At 46.0% G+C, this 24,232-nt stretch overlaps 1 protein-coding gene across 1 annotated transcript in view; it reads left to right on the forward strand.

The window, feature by feature from the left end:
- The first annotated feature begins 599 nt into the window (after positions 1-599).
- Positions 600-24,232, forward strand: part of MSN (moesin) — a 62,073-nt gene continuing 38,440 nt past the window's right edge. Inside the window, exon 1 of the mRNA XM_008543128.2 lies at positions 600-909. Within this exon, the coding sequence (XP_008541350.1) occupies positions 898-909 (12 nt within the window). The 5' untranslated portion in view covers positions 600-897. The remainder of the gene's footprint in view (positions 910-24,232) is intronic.

Raw genomic sequence — 24,232 nt, forward strand, 5'->3', positions numbered from 1 at the left:
AGATATGGGGAAAAGGAGCCCAATTCTGATGAAAATAAGGGTTGAGCAAGGATGGGGAAGAAATTTGGTGGGAAAAGGGATATAGAGTCCTACAGAAGAGAACGGATGAAATGCTGGAGGACCTGAGGCACTGTAGCCACGAGAAGTAAAGTTTCAGGGGGACATCAGATCTTCAGACCTTTGAGGAGTTGTTAGGGACAGCAGGGGATTCCTGTAGCCCTGGCAGCAGAGCTGAGATCCACGGGCAGAAGCCACAGCGAAAAGTAGTTCAGATACACACGGGAAGAACTTTCTAAGAGTCAGAGCTGTCTTGAGAGGGAACGGCCTGTTTTAATAGATAGTGAGCTCCCCATCAGTGGAAAGTTGCTGACTGGGGCTGCTTAAACCTTTGCCAGCATGCAGCCCAGGGTCTGGCCTTGCTTGGGAGTGGGGCTAGATGGCTGGGAGGGCTAGGGGCTGTGAAGGGGGTGGGAGACGGTCAGGGTGGGCCTGGGTCAGGGGTGGAAGCTCCTTTGGCGCGCCCAGGCCCAGGCCGGCCCCCACGTGGCTGGTGTGGCCTGGCTGAGCTGAAGCTGAGCTGGGCTGGGCTGGGCTGGGTTGGGCTGGGCTGGGCGGGGCGAGGCTGGCGGCCGGCAAGGAGGCGGGCGCGAGGGCGGGGAGCGGCGCAGAAGCCCAGCCACATAAAGGAGCGGGTGGCGCGACGGGGGCGGCTCTTTCCTGGGTGGGGTTTGTGAAGTCGTGGTCCGTTAGCAGGAAGCCGAGCAGTCGCCCCGACGCTAGCGAGGGACCCGTTCCGTGTCCCCAGCCCCCGAAGTCCAAGCCGTGTGTACTGCGTGCTCACCGCTGCCCGACAGCAACCAGCCAAACTTCGCCAACTCCACTGCCTTTGCAGCCACCATGCCCAAGACGGTGAGTGCTGGGGGTGGGTGCTGCCGGGCCCGGGGCTTCTAGTTGACCCTTGTAGCCCCTTGCTGATGGCTGGGGGCTTGGCCAGCCACCCGCTGGCTCGGGACGCCGCGCCCTCCGCTGAGGCCTGGTGTGGGGAGGGGCGTGAGTGCAGTACTGGTCTGGCGCTCCCTCGTGGGTGAGGGAGTCTCCGGGTAGAAGTGTGGACGGGGCGGGGCCGGCTTCTTTCTCAAATTCCAGTTCCCTGCGTCTGGGATGCGAGAGTAGGGAAGGCTTCTTCGGGAGCCCGAGCTCTCCTCTTGCCCCTGACGGGTCATGGGCACAGGGCAGAGGACTCTGGTCCGGAGGAGAACACTTCCCCCAGTCCAGGAATTGGCGCCTTTCTGGGGGAAGGCTGTCACTGTCCTGGAGGGGCCATGGGAACCAAGAAGCACGGAGGAGGCAGGGAGCTGCTCAGGGCGGATCCCGCACCCCCACTCACCTTTCCCACAGCCTCCGCAGGCGGCTCCAGCTGTTTCTCACTAGGATAGGAGGAGAAAGTTGTGGAGGGACTCATCCAAGCTGCTTGCTTTAACCAAGGAGTGCTAACATTTCACTAGGCGCCAGACTTAGGAGAGGTCGGCTCTACTTCCTAGGGGAGAAGACTAGTTCCTCCTCTTCACTCACCAAATCCCTGCCCTTCCCATTACTTAATGGCTCTGTGTCTCTTATCCCCGCCGGACTGTTCTGTGATGTGTGGATTCTCTCCTGTGGGGCCACGCCTTTGCAGAGTGGTGGTAGCTTCTAGGATTGGTCTCCACTCCACTGGCTGTTGTGAGAAGAGCAGAAGCCTCCTGGGAGTAGGGCCTAGGAGGGCCGGATGCCCAGGAGGGGGGGACGGGGGAGGGGTGTGCCTGAATAAAGAGCCCTGCTTGCTTTTGTGCAAGTCATGACAAATGGCTGCTGGGGCCCTTCCCTTGCTCCGGAAGGCCTGGTGACCCCTCTGGCTTGAGTCCCTTAAGCCAAGTGGCTTGTTTCGCTGGCCTAGGCTGAGCAGTGCTCCCGACCCTTCTCCCTAGGACTACCTGAGCCTTGTAGAGCTGAGGTAGTGACTAGTAGCCTTGAGAAGGGCTGAGAATCCCTGGAGGAGGGGTGGAGGGCCCAGTTCTTTGGGGGTGTGCTGAGCTTTGGTTGCCACGTTGCTGTATTCCGGCCTTATTGCCAAGTGATTCTTGCCTTTCCTGTCCTTCAGAAACACCAAGTTTTCAACAAGTATATGCTTCTACCATCTCTCTTTTAAATTGCTCAAGGTTTTATGACGTGGGGCTTTTCCACACTTGTCCCTCCCCCTGCCCCCCCCCCCACACACACACACAAAGTGAGAGAATGGTTTTGAAAAGAGAGAGGGGAAAAAAAACCCCATGGTCTCTGCTAACACAGAGGATTATAAAGATTCTTCCAGGAGCCTCTCTTTGGGTTTCTCTCTCTGTGGTTGACTCCTTGACTCCTCTTAAGGTGTGGCTTTGCCTAAATAGGTGGGTGGATTTCTGAAAACAGACTCTGCCTCATGACCTCTCTTCTCTAATGGCATCTCTCATCCTCAATTATGAGATATCTCACCTTTAAATGCAACTTGATGGGCCTGGAAGTTGTTCCAAAATTGCCTTAACGATCCCATTTCAGTGAAAAGTAGCAAGAAGACAGCATGATGATCCTTTTCCTGGTTAAGGAAAGAGACTGGAGTAAGAGCTCTTTGAGGTCAGGCCTAGGGTACTGATGGTACCTGAATACTGAAGGTATTTTTTTGCAGATTGACTGAAATTTGAATCAAATTGGAAGGCAAGGGCTGAATTTTGATAGACCAGAAGCTTTGGAGAATTTGCCATGCTGTTTGGCTTAAGGAATGGTCAACTTTTAGGAGAAATAACTGTATCAAGTCTGTTAAGACCATGGAATCTTAACCTGAAAGAGACCTCAGAGACTCTCTAGTACAACTCTCTCTTTTTTTTTAACTAGTGAAGATATTTAGGCCTATAGGAAAGGACCTACCTAAGGACACAGGATGACAGAACCAAGATTGGGGTCCCAGGCTTTTGATGCTCATTCCATTGACCCTCTATTCCGATTCAATGATTGGGTTCTTGAAGTTGAGTCCCCTCTCTTTCCCAAAGCATATTGTACCTTGTTCTCAGGCCTTCCTGGTCCTCAGATAAAAGAAAGTGGATAATTTGGGCAAAGTAACCAACATTGGTATTTGTGTGGTCTCCTGGTGAGAGTTGAGGCTACCTCCTCTCACTTTTCCAACTCCTCAACCCAATGGTGAGGCATCTAGGGGCACACTCTAGTTCACTGCATACCAACTAGTAACTTTGATGAAGGGAGAAAATTCCCTTATTCTTCTCTGCTTTTTCACTAGTGTGCTTTAGGCTATTTCTGGAGTATGACAGATAGGGAAGGGTAGTGGAAGAATCAAATCCGTTCATTCATATGAACCATTTCTGCAGTCTGTCCGGGGTTGGTTTCACTTTTACAATCAATTGTCTCCATTAGTCAGCCCAGCCTCTCTTAAATCTGTTGAAATATGCTCCTTTCCCACCCCCCTCCCCACCAATTCATGGTTTCTGCTTCTAGTTGCCGGTTTCCTGAGTCTGTTTCAGTTGCTAGAATGGAGAAGCTTATTAACTGCCATCTACACTTTCTGATAATGATAAGACAGTTGTTAAAAAAAAATCTTTCCCTCTCCCTACCCTCTTTAACTTTATTTAGATCACAAAGTCTTTGGGGCTCTCTTGGATTCCCTAAAAAGATTGTTTTGAATTTTCAAGGTTTTCTTGGGTTTTTGGTTTGTTAGAGTTGAAAAGGCTCTTCACAACTATCAAGTCCAACCCTTCTCATTGTACAGATGGAGAAACTGAGACCCGCAGATCAGGAGGGACTGACATAGAATGATGCAGCATGTCAGTAGCAAAGCTAGGACTTGAATCTAGGTCTCAGAGGGTCAGTCTTGGTAAAACCTCTTTGGTTTGCTGGGGTTTTAGCCCTGGATCAACAGGTCAGGGGAAAGGTGATCAAGTGGTCATTGGTGAGACCATCCATGTGAGCAAATGTAGAGCCCAGCTCCTTGAGGTATTTGAAGGCTTCTGGGTCTGCATTCAGCTAAACTTTAACAGGGGTTGTGTGGACTGTTTATTTTCCTGCCGTTCCTAGCATTGCTTAAGCCACTCGAGTGGCACTAAAGTGGTACTTGGTAAATAGGAGGAAGAATCTCAGTCTTTTAACCCTTGAACCAGTCCTGCCACAGACTTCAGGGTTGGGCAAGGGGTCAGGAATGGAGGTTATATGAGAGAGGGTGACTCTTTGGATCCTGCATCTCTTCACTTCTTTGGTTCTCCAGTTCACTCTGCCCATTGTGAAAGTGTAAATAATAGAGACAGAATAGAAACCATCTTGAGGATTTCCTTTAAGCTTCTCCTTGAATAGCCCTCTGGGGCTGGTGGGACAGGAGGGCCTTCATGAGACCCTTAAAGGAACCAACTAATCTGTATATCTCTCATGTTAGCTTGGAGAGAGGAAGGTTGCTCTGTGAGTGGGTCACAGAGATGGTGTAGTAGACCACTAGTCTGCTAACTCTTCATTATTCTCTAGCTGCCTATAACAATAGCTTATTTTAAGGGTGTTCCTCCTTTTCTCTCTCTTCCTCCTCTCAGGAGACTGCTTTAGTGAATGATGGAAGTAGAAGGAACATTTAGAGGTCTTCTGGTCTGTCTCCCTGACTTTAAATCCAATTCTTTCTGGATGAGATGAGATGGCAGCTACATTTAATCTGAACTCTGATCTCTTAGTGTTGCTTGGCAACAGTCTGTCTAGGTCCCTTTGTATCTTCCTGGGAGTGCCCCTCATTGAAATTTCTAGACTTAAGGCCCTCAGAGGGGAGACGATCTGGCTACCAACACTACCAGGGTTGGGCTTTTCATGGCTAGAGTGGCTGAAAATTGGTATCATTACAGGTTGGAACTGTCTGTTTCTGATCTTTCAAAGATGGAACTGAGTTTATCATGTACATCTTTCTCAACTCACAATCTTTTCTCCCCGCTGCTTCACCCTACCCTTCTGCCCCAAAAGGAAAAACAGAGTACAAAGGTGCTCTCCACTGGGGCAGTCCATTGGTCAAGGGAAGGAGGTAGTCTTGTCGTGATTGACTGGCTTTGCTGTTCATCCTTCCTCTCATTTCATGCCTGACAGTGCTGAAAAACTTTTCAATTCCAGGTTCTGATTTGTGGTACAAGAACAGTCACTTGGAGGGTTAGCTCAGGACTCCACTGATTTGGAAGGTGGGTGTTGGGAAACGGCAAGTAACTCTGACCTGAAGATTTTTCTTCTTCTCTTTCCCTGTAAGAAGAACATCTTTCCTGTCCTCAATAAAATGATCCAAATGAAGTGCACCTTTATGCAAGTCCTTTCTTCGGGCCCTTAGTCTCTCTGGGTTGTCATCAGGCAACTGTATTAGTACTAGGCACACTCTAGTGACCCTTCCAGCACTGACATTCTTGAGAGATTCCATGGTACAGCCTCAAGCCTCTCATCTGTATGTTTACTCTGTCAGACATTCTTTCCTCAAAATTTGAGTGCCTTCTGTGTAACAGGCTAGGTTGAGTGCTTGGTTATGCTGGGAATACAAAATTGAACACTACTTGCTAAAATGTATCTTCTTGTCCCCCTACACCTCTGGAGTGCTGTTTCTTCCTGGGTACTGAGTTCAGAATGGAGAGTTTCTAGCTTGGGATTTGGTTTGTTTCATTAGTAGCTCTGACAAGAACACAAGCATGATTGTTCCTGGTCATTTCTTCTTGAGTCTATGGAGGGGAAAGGGATATGTCTTCCCTTGCTGAGGAACAAGAAAGAAACCAAATGAGACTATATTGTGTAGGTTGTGGGTTGACTGAAGAGCCTCAGACAAACACTTCATAGGTTTCCCTCTCTTTCTTCTCACCGCCTGCCAGCAGCATAGACCCCCTGTAGTTCTGCCGAAAGGCCAGGAAGCTAGAGATTATGTTTCAGATTTCTTTTTAACCTCATGAGTGTGGTAGTTAGATATATTGGTAGACACTGAGGAGCTGGTAGGCATAAACCACCTCCTAAGGTATCTACCACTGGTGAGCAGAAGGCTAACTGTTGTGGGCTGCAGCATTTCAAATGCATCTGCTTTTAAGATGACCCAGGACTTCCTCAGCCTTAAGCTTCCCTTTAGCTGATCATTCTGGGTGGTCTAGGTTTCTCACAAGAGTGTTTTGAACCACAGAGCAACTGAGCTGGGCTTAAACTTTTTAGTTCAGCGGCTGGCCTGGTGGCGAGGTGGTTGGGTTTGCACACTCTGCTTTGGCGGCCTGGGGTCATGGGTTTGGATCCTGGGCGTGGATGTATACACCACTCATCAAGCCATGCTGTGGAGGCATCCCACATACAAAATAGAGGAAGATTGGCACAGATGTTAGCTCAAGGACAGTCTTCCTCATGCAAAAAGAGGAAGATTGGCAACAGATGTTTGCTCAGAGCCAATCTTCCTCACAAAAGAACAACAACAAACAAAAAAATCTTTTTAGTTCAACCTTTATTCTTTAGATAGGAGCACTAAAGCCTAGAAAAGGGAAGTGATTTGACTGAACTGGTAATAGGGCTGGAACTAAAATCCAACTTGCCTAACCCCCAGTGTAGGAGAGGAACTTTGAATATCTGCTTTCTAAATGGCACTTGCTGCAGGGTACTCATTGTTTTTTCCCTCTGTGCTGGGGGTGACTTGACCGTAGTGTTGTTATGGTCATGGAAAGGGCAAGTCCTTCTAAGTGTGGAGAGCTGGCCTCAGAGCTTGCTTTCTGTGCAGATGGCTCAGACTCTGACCTTGCCTCTGAGGCTCTGTAGCGCTTCTAAGGAAGGTGAGTGTTCTGCTTTGGCTGTGAAGGGTGGTGGAAGGCAGATCATTGCACTGAAGAGAGATAAGGAGAGGAGACCAGCCATGTTCTGCTTGAGATTAGGCCTCACTATCCTAAGAGTCCTTATGGAGTAGAGTTATTTCTTTTTTGTATTCATAGCTAGAGGGGTCAGCCAGCTTGTTCAAGATCACATTAAGTTGGTAATAGTATTGAAAGGAGAACTTGATGTTCCCGATTCCCAAGTTAGTGGCCTCTCACTGGACTTGCCCATCTTGGAACGATGACTCTTTTTACCCAGGGGACAGAGACTTCCAGAGAATTGGCTCTGTGGTGATTACATTAACAATATGGCTGCAGTGGAGTTCCCCTAAATATCTTCTGCTGTAGCAGGTTTCAGTCACTGGGTGCCTTAGTGATTCTGGGGCCTAAGAATGACTTTTTTCTCTTCCTGCTCACCCTGCACCCAAATTACCTGCTCTGTCTTTGCTATTTTAAATTTTGAGCTCTTTGTATTCTGACATAATGCTCCAGCTTGACTTGTTCCTTGAGTTAGGAGAACATTATGTTACTTTCCTTTCCACTTTGCAGAATATATTTGCTGCTGTAGCAAACATTTGAATAAAGACTGGAGTCTCCTGGCCTCAGCCTTCACTACTCACCTCTAGGTGTTGTAGGCCAACCCCGCGGCAGGTAGCTAGCCAAAAAAGGACTTTTCAGGCCTTCATAGACGAGGAGTATAGAGTAGTGGTGGGAAAGCACAGACTCTGGAACCAGACTGCTTGTGCTCAAATCCCAGCTTTGTGACCAACTAGTCGTGTAGCCTTGGGCAAGTTACTTCTCTGCTTCATTTTCTTCAACTGTAAAGCAAAGATAATAATAGTACCTATCTCATGGGCTTGTTGTGAGGATTAAATGAGGCAATTTGTGTAAAGTGCTTAGAACTGTGCCTAGCATCTAATAAGTGCTATGCAAATATTAGTTATCATAATTATTTATGGAACTGCAATACGCCCAACCCTGTGCTAGGTAGGATGGGTAAGAAAGAAGGCAGGCAGCTGCATTCTCACCATTTATTGAGTGGTTATTAAGTACTATTTACTTTAAGGGATACAAATAAATGGATGGAGGATACAATTACTGCCTTCATAGATCTCCTGTTTAACTCACTTAAAAACAGTTTGAGAAAAATATGTACTTTACATGGCATTTTCTTTAGATTTTGAGAAGGGGGGTATGAACAGGGCCTTGAAGGATGTATACACTTTCGGGCAGTGGCCATTCTGGGTGGTAGAGCCTTTGGTATATCGTGTAAACCAGGTGGCCCTAGGCCAGTGCTCTTTTGAAAGTGAGTTTGTCTGAAATGAAGGAAGCCCACAGAGTACAGGAGCATAGATGAAGTTGCCCTTTCTGGGGGAAGTTAGAGCCGACAGTCCTGTCTCAACTGGCAAAGCTTCTGAAGGAGTTTGTTGGGGGAGACGGTACCTTGAGTTTTCCAGAATTGGATGAACTAACTAAAACAAATTTTGTTGTCTTTGTTGCCTCAGTAGGTATGTGAGAGAGTCCTTCCTTCATGTTTCCATGGAGTTTGGAGGGTGGGGGTCAGGGTAACAGCCAATTTGGGTGTCATTAGTTAAGTTGTACAAATCTTTGCTATCTTCAAGGGTTTTAAGTGAGCTAAACTCCTCTCCAAACATCCTCACAGGATACTCCTGAGAAATTGACTAACCCACAGAAATTCCCTTGCTGAGAACAAAAGTCAGTTAGCCTCCTCACCTTTGAAATTTTCTTGTCACTAACATGAAAATATCTGAAATATGTAACTGGAATAGAGCAAAGCCCCCGTCTCCAGGTTCCTTACTCTTCTTGGCACCTGGGCCATGGGGTATCTAGCATATTCTTGGTGAGAACATCTGCCATTTTGCTTCAGGGTTATACTACACCTTTCTGCTGGTACTTGGAGAGCTGCTCCAGCAGGGTCTGAGGTGGGCCTGGGGAAAATATAGCCTGGTTGCCTTTCTTTCTGCCATAGCCTGGGCATTTTCTTAAAGTTGGAAGTTTGCCTCCTGGCCTTAGGCCAGTTGCCAGAGGAAACCAATGACTAAAGCCTTCCTCCCTACGACGTCAGCTTCTGGAACTTTTCCTGATGATCCCCTACCAGTCAAGTATGCCTTATTTGGCTGTTTTCTCCCCCCTCAAATGCCCTTCACCACCTCAGCTAGTCCCCTTTTGTCATTTTGTACAGGGAACACCTTCCTCAAGTTTTTATAGTGCCACCTGCAAGCTTTTATTTTCTCCTCGTTTAGGGCATTTTTAGATTAAAGCAGGAGGTGAGGCTCTTTGATGGGAGTGGGGAGGAGTGGGAGAGGAGAGAGGAAGAAGGGAGAGCTCTGGAATGATTGTGATTTCTCCACCCTGCTTTCTTATCTTTCCTTGCCCTCTTGACCCTGCCTGGTCACCCCCTCTAGCTTCTTACCCAGATCTCTGATAGCCTAGGAGTAGTCTTGTTTGGCCTGAAAAGGCTCAGAGTGTGGGGGTGGGGTGCGGTGGGGTGGGGCCGGGCTGGGGCTCTCAGCATCTGAAACTATTCCTTTGGAGTAGGTAAAACCTTCCAGTTAGTAAGTTCTTTGTGTATGCCTTTTTTTATGCCTAGGCTTCTTATTTGGCTTTCCTGAGTGGGCTGGGTCCAGTGTCCCTCTGTTTCCCATCCCGTCCTGAGCTGTCAAACCCTAGGTTAGAAGAGCTGAGCTTTTGACATTTATACCTTGGGACACCTGTCTAGATGGTTTTTAAAAAATGCTGTTTAGTAGAAATGGTACAATGAAAAGAATAGTGGACCAAATCAGGATATCTGGTTTTTAGTCTCTGCCTGTGTGACCTTGGGCAAGTCACTTTTATGGGCCTTAGTTTTTATATCTGTAAAATGAGAACATTGGCTTTTCTTGACATTCTGATTATTTGTGCTCAGTCTTAAAGAAGATAGTAAGGGATTCTTAGAAAGAGTGTAACAGAACAGAGAGCAATGACTATTTGGAGAAATTGTCCTCTCCTCATGGCGTTGGGAGTGTTGGTTTTTTTTGCCCAGCTATCAATGTGTAAGTAGCCCTCTCTATTTCAATGAGCTCTGCTTAGAGGTATTGGATCCACCTACCACAGAGCTTGCTTTGGGCATCCTGGCTTGGAGAGACAATTGTTGACTGAGTGCCTTGGGTGGGGCCTTGGAGTCCAGCCTGCAAACTACCGTTACTGCCTATTTTGGGTCATTGGTGACTCCAGGAAGAATAGAAGACCCTTGAATTGGTCATTGTTCCAGCAGGGAAGGGGAAGACCAAGAAACAAACCAAAACTGAATGCAAATGAGATTTGACTTCCTCTACCCCCTTCCCCCATAACATCCGTCTCCTGAGGGCTATGAAATTGCTTTTGGCCGAGTCTTAAATTGCTATGCTCCCCTTCCCCTTCCTCTTTCTGAGTCACTGATGTCTATGTTGCACTTGGATGGGGAGAACTAGGTGATGTTGTCTTGGGTGGAGTGAAGGGGAGGAATTTCTAGTGAGGGACATTGCCACATGCCTGGGGCTCAGCCTTCAGTTGATCCTGCATTTTGTGAATATGGTTTCTTTTGGTGTTATACCTGTAGATCAAAGGAGAGGGATTTCTGAATTTCCCATGAGGGCCTGATGGGCTGATGGGGCATAAGCAAGTTCCTGGAGATGGTATACCCTTGGCAGGATCTGTGTTCACCCTTCTTCTTCCTCCTTACTGACATTTTGTACAGTGCTTGCTTGTGAATCAAGGATTGTAGGCTGTATCTCAGCCACCTAGGAGTTGGCCATGAACATGATCTTCACCTTCCCAGAGGCCCCTGGAGGGAGAGCAAGATAGAAGTTTTCTTGGCATCTGCCTTCCTTTGGGAACAAGTTCCTGGGGCAGTTTAACCAGAGAAAGCTTAGTTGGATAGAGCTGGGCAATGCTTTTGAGTGGAAGATTCTTCCCCAGCCATGGAGCTGGAATGGCCTCTGGGTCACGAAGAAGCTTGCTCCTGAGAGTAGCGGCCTTGCTGGCAGCCTTTCCTTCCTAGGGGCCTCACGTGGCTTGTTAAGGATTCCATTTATTGGTAGTATATTAGAATGGCTATTGGTGAGGGAGAGTAGGCAAGCAGATGGAGGAGGGAGAAAGGGAGAAGGAAGGAAAGAGGAGTGAAATGGAAGAACAGTGGTTCTTTATTTTTATATTTCCTCTTTTTATAAAACCCAAATGGCATATGACAAAGTTCAGCAAATAGAGGGAAAAATCTCCCATAAACCCACCATTTAACATAGCAATTATTGTCTATGTGTATTTCTTGTCACATCTCATATGTACCTTAATTTTCCATGGTGCAATCAGTGTACGTAAAAAAATCCTAATTCTTTATCCCTACTTAACATGTCACTAAAAACTTAGGTAAATGCTATTTAGTTTCAAAAAATGAACATTTTAATGGCTTTACAAGAATCCATCCAATGGCTGTGTCATAATTTACTTAACCATTCCTCTTTTGGGGGTCGGGGCGCATTTAGATTACTCCCAGCATTTCCCAGTACTTCCAACACTGCAGTGAATGTGAACAAGAAAAAATCTAAACCCCTTAGCATGGTATATAGTGAGAACCCTTTGATACTTGGCTCCATCCTCGCTCCTTCTCCAGACTCAGTTCTCACTTGTCCCCACATGTACGCTATTCTGTAGCTTTGTGGGATCAAGGTTCCCCAAGTAAGGCATACCTTTTATATCCTTCAGCTCTAGTACATGCTTTTTCTTTCAGCTTGAAATGTCAAATGTGTCTTCTTTACCTCCCCCCACTCCATGTCATCTCCACTAGAAGCTTTCTTTAATACTTTCAGGTAGTATTAGTTGTGGCATTTTCTGTGTGCCCTCTGTACTTTGTCAGAATTTCTGTTATGATACTTATCACATCTTATTGCTGCCATCTGAACTCCCAGGCTTTCTCCTTCAGTAAACTTGTAGATATGAAAGTTTCTAACTCCCCCTGCCTCAAGAAGGAGCTGTTGTCTAGGTGGAGGTGGTTAGGAATGGGGAGGCCTTTGAAGAGCGCATAGTCAGTGACCGTGGAGAGGGAGAAGCAGCAGTAATATATTCAAGGGATCCAACAGTGTTAGATGAACACCTGGTAGGACATACTAGGCCCTAGTAATAGAAAAATACATCTTGGAGAAGGGAAGGGTGCGTTAGCATCTATAGGGAGGAGAGACCTGAGAGAAAGTCTTGCTGGCCTTGACCCACCAATACAAGCTTTTTAAATCATTCCAGATCTCAGTTTTCCATCTGTAAAATGGTAAGAGTAATAGGCTCCAACTGGCCCAGCACAGGCCTACTCAACAATGGCCGCAAGTGGCTGGGGAGGGAGGAGCCACTTTCTCCTGGGCTCTTTAGCATCAAATGAATGGCACTAGCGTAGAGGGTTTCCTAACATTCCTTCAGCTGGAGATGGAAGTATTTATAGAAGCTGCAGTAAAACTGAGCACCTTTCAGGCTTTCTGGCCAAAAGTCCACCATGCACTGTTAGAAGGACAAGTCTCTGTGTCCATCACTAACTATATGTTCTTTAAAGGCCTGCCCATCCCACCTGTCTTGGGCAAACAGCTTATGAGGAACCATTCAAGCCAGATTCAAGGTCTTTGGATGGGGATACTCCTCCATCTAGTGTGCTTTTTGTTTTCTCCACATACTACTCATGGCTTCTTGCTGTTGTCCTGGCCATTTGAAAACCCTCAATCCATCCTAGGATTTCATGTTTTATAAAGGAAGCAAATTACCTGAATATGTGGAAGATCTGCTGGTCAACTATAAAGTAACAAGGGGAAGGGACTTGCTCAAAGTCATGAGTCAGGGGCAGAAGCATGAGTTGAAGCCAAAACTCTTCCGGAGTGTGTTATTTCCATTCTATCACCCTAGCCCACTAAGCACGTAAGCTTCGTGAGAATAGGAACAGTTTCCCTCTACCCATTGTATCCCCCATACCTAGCATAGTGCCTGGCATAGAGGAGGTGCTCAACAAATATTTGTTGAATAGGTACATTGACAGCTACTATTGTCAAGTGGGAATTGTCTTCAATAGACTTCCTTGGCTATGTCCACTAGAAGCCAAACAACAATTCTAGTGGCCCACTGGAAATTATGTATTGTGGACCCAGCTGGGCCCTGGCAGAATGGAGCTGAGTAGTGCCAAGGAATGGGGAGGAATTGTCCTTCTTGTGCACCTTGGAGAGCCTGTTTAGCTGTGGGTGGCCAGCTTGTTCACAGCCAATTTCTACTCTCTTTTCCCATATCTTCATATAATATGGCAATGTTCATGCTGAGGGGGAATATTCGAATCAGAGTTTTTAGTGGATTCTAACAGGCAGCCTTGCAAGCATTTCTATCTGGCTTTGAAGCAATCTGGAGTTTGACCCTATAGTACATATTTGAAGCATTGCCTAGTCTTTTAAGTTTTTTGTATGTACGTTGCTCATTGTGGCATGGCCAGCAGGCAGGACTGCATTGTGTAATATAATCTTGAGAGGTTTGTGCTCCTGAGGTTTAGGCATTGAGTTGGCTCTTGTGCTCAGGGATGGGCAGAGTCAGGCAGAGATCAGAGAGGACAGCAGGGAAGTCCTGTAGAACATCATGTCAGGGCACTCAGCAGTTGTGTTCTCCTGCTGTTGGCATCACCACCACCACCATCACCCAGGCTGCCTTAGGGCCCAGAGCTACATATCTTTGTAGATTTGGGCATATTTTAGTCAAGGTAGGCTAATTTCGGGAGCAATAGGAGGTACCCTTCCTCTCACCCATTCCAGAGAGAGGGGTGTGGCTCGCATTTGAGAGATATAGGTTTAGGCCTACTAGTTAGGGTTGAGTGCCCTAAAATAGTGAGAACCTCCGAAGGTCATGTTGTCTTTAAAGGTCTTTTTCCATCTGTTCTTATAGTGCTGAGCTAGACACTGTACAAGGAATGTTAACAGACACATTCTATGCTGTTTGGTAGAGCAAACTTAAATAAGGACAGACTTTACTTATTTTACAATTTTTGGTTTGTGTTTTTTTATTATGAAACTGATACATATTTGCTGTAAGAAATGAAATGACACTGAGAAATATAAAATCCCCTGTCTTCTGCCCCGACTCTATTCTCTGAGGGAACCGCTATTAACCAGTTAGTTATGTGAACTAAGACTTTTTAATGCATTTAGACTTATGTAACTTTAAACACACACATAACACAAATCCATACTGTTCTGCAACTTGTTGTTTTTTAACTATGTGATGGCCATATTTTCCTGTTGATTTTAATGTCTGTATGGGCTCATTAATAAGCAAATTATCAAATGAGTGGAACACTTAAAATCTACACAAATGAAAAGTCCTATATTCTTTTCTGAGTGGAAAATAAAAAGCACATTGTAAAAGGGCTTGCCTGCCTGAGAGAGAAGGCTTTCTGGAGAGGGTGGGAGTGGTGGACCCTTCTGTTGGGATGAAGGATAGGATAATGAAAGCTGCTCCCCTTTTCAAGCTCAGTAGGCCCTACACCAAGAGATTGCTGTGATTTCACCTGTGCCTAAATGACCTTAGTGGAGTAATTGGCGGTAGGGTAAACCACTTTCCTGTGCTTAATGTGGCCCCCTCCCTCTTCTGTGGTTTTGCCTGTGTGGGGTAGTTTGATTCCAAACGGTACCTAACTGAGAACCCTGTTCCTCAGAAGACCTCTGGCTACCATAGCTATCTGCGGTTAAGGAAAGAAGTTGTGTAAGTGTATGTGTGTGCGTGTGTGTTAGTGCTGGTGGGCACATGCCTTTTCAGTCTTCCCCAGAGAAAAGCAGTGAAGCTGGATTAGAATCCCCCCTTCATACTTACCAGGGATCTTGTCCAGGTTGCAGGAAAGTGGAATCTTGCAGAGAGCTCAGATGTGGCTGAGCCATCCAGCTGAAGAGTTGAGGAAGATAGTGATTTGTGGAATGCAAATAAATAAATAATGTATTTTGGAAACAAATTCTAGCCCAGTGGCTGCTTCTGGTCTTAGAAGGTTGCTAGCTTGCGATATTGATCATGTTGAAGGAGACAGGCCAGGCAAGAAGAAGCAGAATTACCAGAAATGCAGGCTCTCTTCTCCCCACTCATGGCATGCCCTGCCCTTCTCTTGTCTTCTTAGTTCCCAGACTTTCACAGTGGGTGAAGCAGAGTTTCTGGAGCCTCTTCCACCAAAGATTGCCCTTGGCTAGGCCAGACCTATAGGCCACTGCAGGCATTATTGTCTTCCCCTTTAGACAAACAGGAAGCTGCCTGCAGATTCTGAGTGATTGGAGCTTTCTGAATCCTTGTGGGGCAGGGAGAGCAAAGCTCTGAGGTCAGACTCCAGAAAAAGAAAGGAAAGGACATTTTAAAGAATTTTTTGGCTACTTGAGAAGGCTTGGATCCAAAGTATCTCCAGGCTTTTATTGTAGGTCAGGCTTGTAGGAAGATGTGTGTTTCAACACTTATTGGCTGTGTGACCTTGGGGAAGTACTTTAATCTCCCTGAGCCTCCCATTCTTCATTGGTAAAGTGGAGAGGATAATGCTAGCTTTATTAGCTAGAATTGATGGGAAACTTGGATAAGATAACATTGGAAAACCGTCTAATATTAGTTCTGTAGAAAATCAAGCATACAGGATTCAAGTCCTCAGAGAAGCTTAAATCATGTTTTAACAGCCTCTGTTGACAAAGGCAGTAGTGTGTGTCAGTGGATGAAAGACTTTCACCTCACCATTAAGAATGGTTATGAGCTTTAAAAGGGTAAGCCTCAGTTATCAGGAAAAGTTCACTTCTGTGTAACAGCTCATATATAGACCATTTGGGACCAATGATTCGTTGCCATATAATCAGCTCTCAACTATCCATAACAAAAGTTTCTTCTCCTAGCTACCTGTGGACTGCCTGTCCTGAGCCATGTGAGCCCAGGGAGTGTAAACTCCCTTGGCTTTTCTGATAATCCAAACAAGATGTAATTAGTTAGGTAAATATTTCTAAAAAACTCCCAAAGTAAAGTGGTTAGATTGGTACTGCTGAGTTATCCATAGTGTATTACTCTTATGTTGATATAGATAACTGACCTTAACCACAAGGAAAATGGTGAAGTTTGGCCTCTGGAGCTAGAAAAGTGATGGGCTTCTACTTCCCAGGTCATTTATGCCCTCACTGACCGTCCCTCCAGGCTGTGAACTCAGGTAGGGGTGAAAAATTTATGAGTCTCGGATTGGGAGGGAGGCAGTCCTTCAAAGAGTGGAGGTAGAAAAGACCATGTATAAGATTACCCTACATGGACTGTTATTCCAGGAAGGGTTTGAACAGTTCTCCCTTCCCCTCACTCCACTGGGATTCAGCCTTTGAAGAAAGAGCCAAGACTGAATAAATCTTGAAAGAGCTATTAGAGACCTCTCTGGGCAAGTTCCTCTGGAACTTCTAGCTTTTGATCAGCCCAGAAAAGGGAATACTAGGGTTAGGAAGCTGAGAGTTTCCTATAAGTTTAGGGGTAGCTGCCTGTTTTCCAAGTAGTTCCCTGTTTAAAACAGCCTTGTCTGATGTGAATTAAAGGAATTCCTTTATAGGTTGGCTGGCATTGCCATGCAGTTATTTTCCAATGTTCCTAGCTTTTTGCACCCCACATCTGGACAAAAAAAAAAAAAGGTCCCCGACACAAATACTGATAATTCTCTACATTTATGATATGCATGATAATTTTCAAAGTCCTTTTTACCATATTATTATGTCATTTGATATTCATTAACTCTCTCCAGTTAACAGGTTAGGAATTATTATCCCCATTTTTTCATATGGGGAAACTGAGGCTCAAAGAGGTTAAGTGACTCTGCAAAAATTACTCAGCTAATGAATAAGGGAGACAGGACTTGAGTGGGAGAGAAGACTTTGGTTTTAGACTCTGCATAGGGTGGGGTATGCAAAGGGGAGACAAGTATTGTTTCATAAAGGCCTGGACTTAAGCTCTAGTCATGGTTAGGCCAGAATTCTGAGGCTATAAAGGAAGTTTCAGCTTTAAACATCAGGTCCTTCCCCTGGTCCAATGGTTGCCCAACCTCCCTTCAGTCTCTTCTAAAATATCATGTGTCAAGAATAAGGTTTAGAGAGAATTCTAGTAGTTTGGGGTCTATGTTGGAACGTCCGCCTGTCATGTTGTTTGTGTTGTGCCTGCTTGGGACCTGGCTTGACTCTTGTTCTGCAGCTGGCTTCCTGTGTAACCCTTCTTGCTAGTGTCAGACTACTGCCTTCAAGACTAGTTGAGCTTCCCACCTGGTTGAGCCAATAACTTACTTGGCTTTGCCTTGCTCCTGGACACATAGGTGTTTCTTGTTAGGAAGTAAGAATTGTTTGGGGAATGCTTAGACCTAGCTAATAACATAGGGTCTTGTTTGTACCTTGGCAGGAGCATGAACATTGGTCCAACTTGTTGTTGAATGGAGGAGGTATTGGGGAAAAGAACACTCTTCTGGACTTGAAGAGAGCTGGAGTTTAGTCTGGGCTCTGCTAGCGTCCCAGGGCAAACTTGGCCAAGCTCTTGCCCCTTTGGAGGTGGTAGTCTGTTGTACAAGGGGTTGGTTTGGCTAATCTATGAGAGTCATTTCTGCTCTGAAAATCTGTCATTTATTCAGAAATGTTACATTCCCCAAACAGTGAAAGCTGGTCTGCTGCGCCTTGGGTAAGGGGATGGTGGCACACATCTCAGAAATGTTCTCAATTCTGTGGGTAACTGGACCAAATGGCAATTCTGTTAGCCCTGAGAGGTTGAGAGTGGTCAGATATGCCTGGCTTTTGGAGGGGAGACCTTCACAGAAGGGCCTTTGGAATGTTGAGGAGCGTAACTGGGTAGAGGGGTAGGCAGGTGAGGGTGGCAAGCGTCAGTCCAGGCCTGATTTGGGTGAGGAGGGAAGAGATGCTCTGGAAAGGTAGTTCTTGGGGAAGAAAGGTTATAAGATGACATCATGATGTAGATGGTTTAGTGTAGTCTCCGGCCAGATAGTCCCTGGTCGTAAGTAATTGGTAACCTCTCAGGAATGTGACACCATCACATGAGAATGTGTCATTAGAGCAGCCAAAGGCTGTGGAAGCAGGAAAAGCAGCTCTCCCTTGTCACCATCTCCTCTAAGTAGGGTGTGAGGTCCTTAAAGTTGGGCCATTGAGACCAGACAGGGCAAATGGAAAAACCCAGTGCATAATGGCAGATATGCCTGGTCCTTTAGAAGAAGGAAAAGTCATAATGCTTGCTTGATGTCAAAGCATGTGAGATTGAATTTACTAGTGCAGATACATTTTAATTTTTTTTCTTGTAGTTTTGAAGCAAGGTTGGGAAAAGGGGGAAGTTTGAACTCATGATCCTAGTGGCCCTAGCGGTCAGAATGAAGGTGGAATTTAACTGTTAGAGCTGCCCTTCTTAAGGTAGAGGGCTGAGTTTTGCATGGGGCCAGCTAGGCTCCTTGCTTTCTCATCCACTGGGGAAGTCCAGCTTGCCTATGCAATTGGTCTTGGCCAGCTTGTGGAAGCACGTGTAGACTGATTAATTGCTCTGGCTTAGGGCTTTGGGCATCAGTATTTTTTTTTAAGATTTTATTTTTCCTTTTTCTCCCCAAAGCCCCCCAGTACATAGTTGTGTATTTTTAGTTGTGGGTCCTTCTAGTTGTGGCATGTGGGACGCCGCCTCAGCATGGCTTGATGAGCGGCCCTGTGTCCGCACCCAGTTTTCAAACTGGTGAAACCCTGGGCTCCCGAAGCGGAGCACGCGAACTTAACCACTTGGCCATGGGGCCGGCCCCAAGCACCAGCATTTTTTAAGAGCTCCCCTTGGATATTCTAATGTTGGGCCAGGGTAGATAACTACATCCCCTAATCGAAGCCTCTCCATGTTACATTTGTGAAAACTGAGCCTGGGAAAGGGGAGACCTAGCCAATGCCCGTACAGCATGGATACAGCTGAGCTGATCTGAGACTTTGTCCAGGGCTCTTCCCACTCCACTCTCGTAGCTGGAGGTGAATGTGGCCGTGACAGCTCAGTTTGGTAGGCTCTAAATTTGGTTATTGGGCCTGGATGAGATGGGAGTTATGCGCTTCCCCTCCTACAAGTGTTGGTGGAAGGAATGGGGTTCAGATTAACTAACTGGACCCAAAGGAGGTAAGCAGCTCTCTTCAGAGCATGAGTTGACTGGACCTGTACAGGCCAATGGTGGCAGAGGAGAAAGGATAGGATAGAATGGGAAGTGAGTAATGTTGTGGGCACCAAGGCATTCAGTTAGTGGGAACGTTATAGGGAGTTGGTGAGTAAGAGCCTAAGGACCATGTGACCTCATTCCTCAGCTCCATATAGAACTGCTTAGCTAGGGCCCTCCTCTGTGTCCAAGGCAAGATGCTTTGGAACTGAAGATTGCTTGTTCTCTGCTTCTTGCTTCAGCTGGGTGGCCTTTACACCTGACTGGGCCCCAGCCCCTGCTGCTCCTGTACCTTCAGAGTTCACCAAGCTCTCTCACAAGCCCTGGCACCATATCACAGTGTAGTCTTTGTTTATTTTCACATGGTTTTGTGTGTGGTACTTCAATTAGAGAATAAGCTCCTTCTATGGTACCAAAGGGAACTTTGTTCCAAGTTCTCCTAGGAGCACAACAAGGTGCTTAATGTGGAGAACTGGGCAGCACCAAGAGGACATCTTAGTTTCTTTTCTCACACCAGCCTCCAAAGGAACTTTTTATTTGGGGAGAAAGGTGACTGGAAGCTTTAGGGTGGCTATAGACCACACTGCATTCTGTGGGACCTGATAATTATATCTTTTCACTTCTAGGTGGGGAACCCTTTAAGTAAGAGCTTATCATAATCTGTGTGTTCTCAGTGCCCGTTACCCTGCCCTACACTTTGCAAGTGCTCAATAACTGCTGAATTGGTTTGAAGGCATTTCTTCTTCTGTTCACTCCCTGGAGTCAGACTAGATTCCCTAGAAGCCTTCGATCTCCTGGGGGAAGAATCTGGAAACTAATGGGGAGGAAAGGGCTGCATTTGAACCTTGGCTGTCGGTGGCACCCCTTGTATCCAGAAGCCCACAGTTCTGAGTAGTAGTTGACATTTAGGGTACACATGCTTTCACACATATATGTTTTTCTTTTCTTTCTTTTTTTCTATAGAAGGGACAAGTGTGAGGTGCCAGGGCATGAAGTGGGGGGTTAGATGGTGAGCACTCCTGAATGCCCGCTCTTCTCACCACTCCCTTGTGAGAGTAGTTCTAACTGGACCTGGAGGATCCTAAACCTAGTCCAGAGGAGAAAGGCTCATGTACAGTCTTGGCCACTGACGGAGTTCTTTAGCCTTGGAGCTTTTTGGTTGGCATTAGTTTCATTCTTAGCTCCCTCTCCCACTGAGTTTGCAATCTCCAACTTTATTTTCTTTTATTTTCCAAACTTTTTCTAAGGGGATAGATAAGGGCTGTTTCTTGAGCCCTTAATAGGCCAGCTGGGAAGGGCCCCTTCTTACTTCTTCATGCATGCCCCTTGCTCTTCAAGGCCAGAGGTTTGAGCCAGAAGCCTAGGGGCCAGGCAATCTATAGCTCAGCCCCTGACCTGGGGCCTGCTAGATCAACTTGATCCAGGGCCTTTCCAGTATATGAATGAACCTTTGTGAAAGATGGATAGTGGTCCAAACTTATTGCCTATTTTTTTTTCCCAATGCCCTTACTTGGGAAGGGAATAGGCTACTGTGTATGATTGTCTGGGCCAGTTATCTTTGGCTAACTTTCAGATAAGACCATTGCTGTGCATCTTCTATGGAAAGTAGAATGTGAAGAGAGCTGTTAGTCCAGGTTTGAGGGCTTGCAGATAGTGTAATTACTAGCCTGACAGTTTGGTCTGGTCTAGAAATTGGTAGACTTGCCTGTGAGGTCTGTTTTTGTATGTATTGTAAGAATAGGTTTGACATTTTAAAAAGCATTGTTAAAATGAAAAAAAGAGGAATATGCAACAGAGACTATATGTGGCCCACAGAAATAGTTTGCCAACCCCTGGTAGTCTATGCTTTTTATGTTGTTAGTGCTATCGAGTTGATTCTGACTCCTAGCTACCCTGTGTATAGCAGAGTGGAACCCTGCCTGGTCTTTTTGCACCATCATCTCACCTTCTGGCACTATATCAGACAATGCTCCACTGCTGTTCATAGGATTTCCATGGCCAATTTTTTCAGAAGTGGGTGGCCAGGTCCTCCTTTCTCGTCTGTCTTAGTCTGGAAGCTCTGCTGAAACCTGTCCACCATGGGTGACCCTGCTGGTATTTGAAATACCCGTGGCATAGCTTTCAGCATCACAGCAACACACAGCCACCACGGTATGACAACCAACAGATGGATGGTATGCTTGCCTGACCAAGAAATGGATTTGGGCTGTAGCACTGAGAGCGCCGAATCTTAACCACTAGATCACTAGGGCTGGCTAATCCATGCTTTATACTATCAATTCATTGTATGCCAATTTGTTATAAACTCATGACTCCTTTATAGTCACCTCTTTCCTGAGCCAAGCACATGGTAGGCCTTTGAATCCTGGTTTATGATTGGGCTGCTTGTAGCCAGCCCTTCCATGTTGGTTACTAACTAACCAGACCACTCTGTTTCTTTCTGGCGTACACTTGGGCTTACAGTCACCAGGGGTTAGAATTAAAATTGTATCCTTCTTGGAGTGGAAAGAACCTGATAGATGATGCTTTCCTGCACCTCACTGTTCCTATGTAAGACAGTTTTACATCCCAGATGGCCACAAATCTGTTAAGTACTCAGCTGCTGTTGGTAGTAATTAGGGAGATTTGAAAACAAAAACACAGAAGTCCAAAGCTGTACTCAACAGGGAATTCCGGAGTTGGGGCTAGCTCTCCCTGTTCCTTCCCCCACACTTCATCCCTGGCTTTGTTTAGCCTCCTAAAATCAGGCCTGGCTTTTTGAGAAGCTGCCTCTTTTGTGTTCTTGAGAGACCATGCCTGAACAGAAGGAATCCTGGGTACTTTTGGAGCAAGACACTGAACCTGTTTGGAGTTGTAGGGGTGATACTAAAGTATAGCTCTAATGATAGGCTTACCTAGACAGGAAGGCATTCCCAGCTCCATCTGTAGTGTTACACCCAGTTTTGGGGGTTTGCACTATGTTAGCTGTTCCTGTGTTTATGTGGGTACATGCTTATTTGGGCACCCAAGCTCATTCATGCCTAGTCTTTGGGAATCCTGGAATGGAGAGATCATGGTGCTAAGGCTGAGTCACTCTCTTGGAAAGGTCAGGGTTCTAAGAGGAGTTGTGCCAGATCTGCTCTGGAATGCCTTCTTTTCTCCCTTCTGCTGTGCCTACCCTTCTCTGAACACACCTAGGATCGTAGATGCCCACTCAACTCTTAGGCTACTAGGCCTGGGAGACTCCATTACTATGCTTCCTTACCAAGGATAACCAGAGCACAAGGGGGTAAATAGCACTTACCAGGGCTACTCTTCCTCTCCCCTTCCCTAATGTCCTCAAAGCCCTGTAACTCCCCAATGGTATAGAAGGCTTGTAGAATATGCAAAGATGTTTCTGACCCTTAAGGACTGAAGCAAATTTGTGGCTATTCAGTGAGTGAGGTTAGCTTAAATGGTTTTACGGTGACAATTAGTGGTGAGCATTCCAAGTAGAGTCGTCTCAGGTTGTCCCATGACTTTTTTGGTTGGGGGTCTAGTCAGCACTGTTCAAGGTGACTTGAGAGAAAGGAGGGTGGTAGCCATAAGATAAATGAAGTAGGCCAATTACGTAGAATCATTTTCAACAATTATTTATAGCTGTATGACCTTGGGTAAGGCATTTAACCTTTCTGAATCTTAGTTTTCCATCTTTAAAATGGGGACAATAATGATAGCCACTTCATAGAGATTTATGAGAGAGAAAAGAGCTCACGACTGTGAAAGTACACCTAGAAGGGTGCCTGGCGTATTGAAGGTGCTTGATAAATGCCCCAGTTCTCTTAATTTCTTTCATTGTATTTCATCCTCTTTAAGTATTTGAGATCGAAGAATTTTAGGACCCTAGTTAGGCTTTGCCTCTAATTTATAAGTGTGCTTCCTGAACTGCACGATCTGATTTTTCTTTTTAATGCATGAGGAAACTGATATTTGAAATAATGATGCCAATGACTGGCGTAGTTTATGGCAAGCCCCATTGTGCCTTCCGCTGCAGCTTGTTGTGGGGAAATAGTCTGAGAATCTGCATGGGTGTGTCTGTTGCTTGGTGAAGAGGAACTCCAGTTCTGGGGAGCCTTGAAAGTCCCAGGATGAGGGAGTAGGGGAAAAGGAGAAGAGGTATATGAGACCCAGGTTAAACAAGATGGTTATGGGGTGGGAAGAATAGAGGATGTGCAGAGGAGAAAATGATTAGAGGAACCCTTGCTTAAGAGGGCAAAACAGTTTGTGAAATCAATGGGTCCCCGCCCCTTTGCAGAAACCAGGCAGCTGTGGCTGAGGCCCACCCCAAGCCCTTGCTGTGCTTGTAGCTTTCACTTCCTCTTTGTGTGTGTGTGTGTGTGTGTGGTGGTGGGGTGTGGGTGCAGGGGAGATCTTAGTCTGGTCACCCTTCCAGGTCTATCTGTAGGTAGATAGGTTTTCCATGTGGACTGAAAGTGTGTTGTAGTAGGCTCCCTTGAGGTCTGAAGAGCAGTTCCCTCGAGGTTCGTGGGAGCTAGGGTAGGGAGTACTCATTAAGCTAAGCTGGTGCTTCGGTGGGGCTGTGCAGAACAGAATTAGCTTCCTGTCTATATCTTGTATATTAGGCCACCTTGTCTGGGTTTGTCTTCAGGGATTTCTGTTTCTGCCTGTGGCACACCTCTTCCCCAAATCTGGTGAGCTAGCACCAAATACTGTGGTGTGGTGGAAAAGTTTCTAATTTATTCTCTTCTGATAGATTCTGGGAAGAGGGTCAGGGAGCTGGGAAAGAAGGCCTTGATCCTTAACTTTGTGCTTTTGGAGGGTTTTCGCATGTTGAATATTTCTGTGTGGTATTTGAAGGGCATACATCCTGTTTCTTGTCTCTGTGTCCTCGTACGTGCTGTTTCTCTGCTTGGAATACCATGAACTTCCCTTTCCCTTTAACATATTTCTCCTGTGATAATCTTATTTATCCTTCAGGACAGGTCAGCTCTTCATTTAGAAACCTTCCGTCTTTCTACCTTCTCCATTATGGCCTGGGTACCCCTTTAGGTTTCCACAGTTCCCTCTGATTACCTCTATCATTGCCCATGCAGTACAGAATGGTAATCACCCATTCACTTGTCTTCATGTCACTCCCCCCAACAAAAACTAATTTCACACACTTGCTTACTCACTCTCTTTCATGTAGGCACATGTGCAAGAATTAGAATCA

Source organism: Equus przewalskii, chromosome X (assembly GCF_037783145.1).
Source record: "Equus przewalskii isolate Varuska chromosome X, EquPr2, whole genome shotgun sequence".
NCBI lineage: Eukaryota > Metazoa > Chordata > Mammalia > Perissodactyla > Equidae > Equus > Equus przewalskii.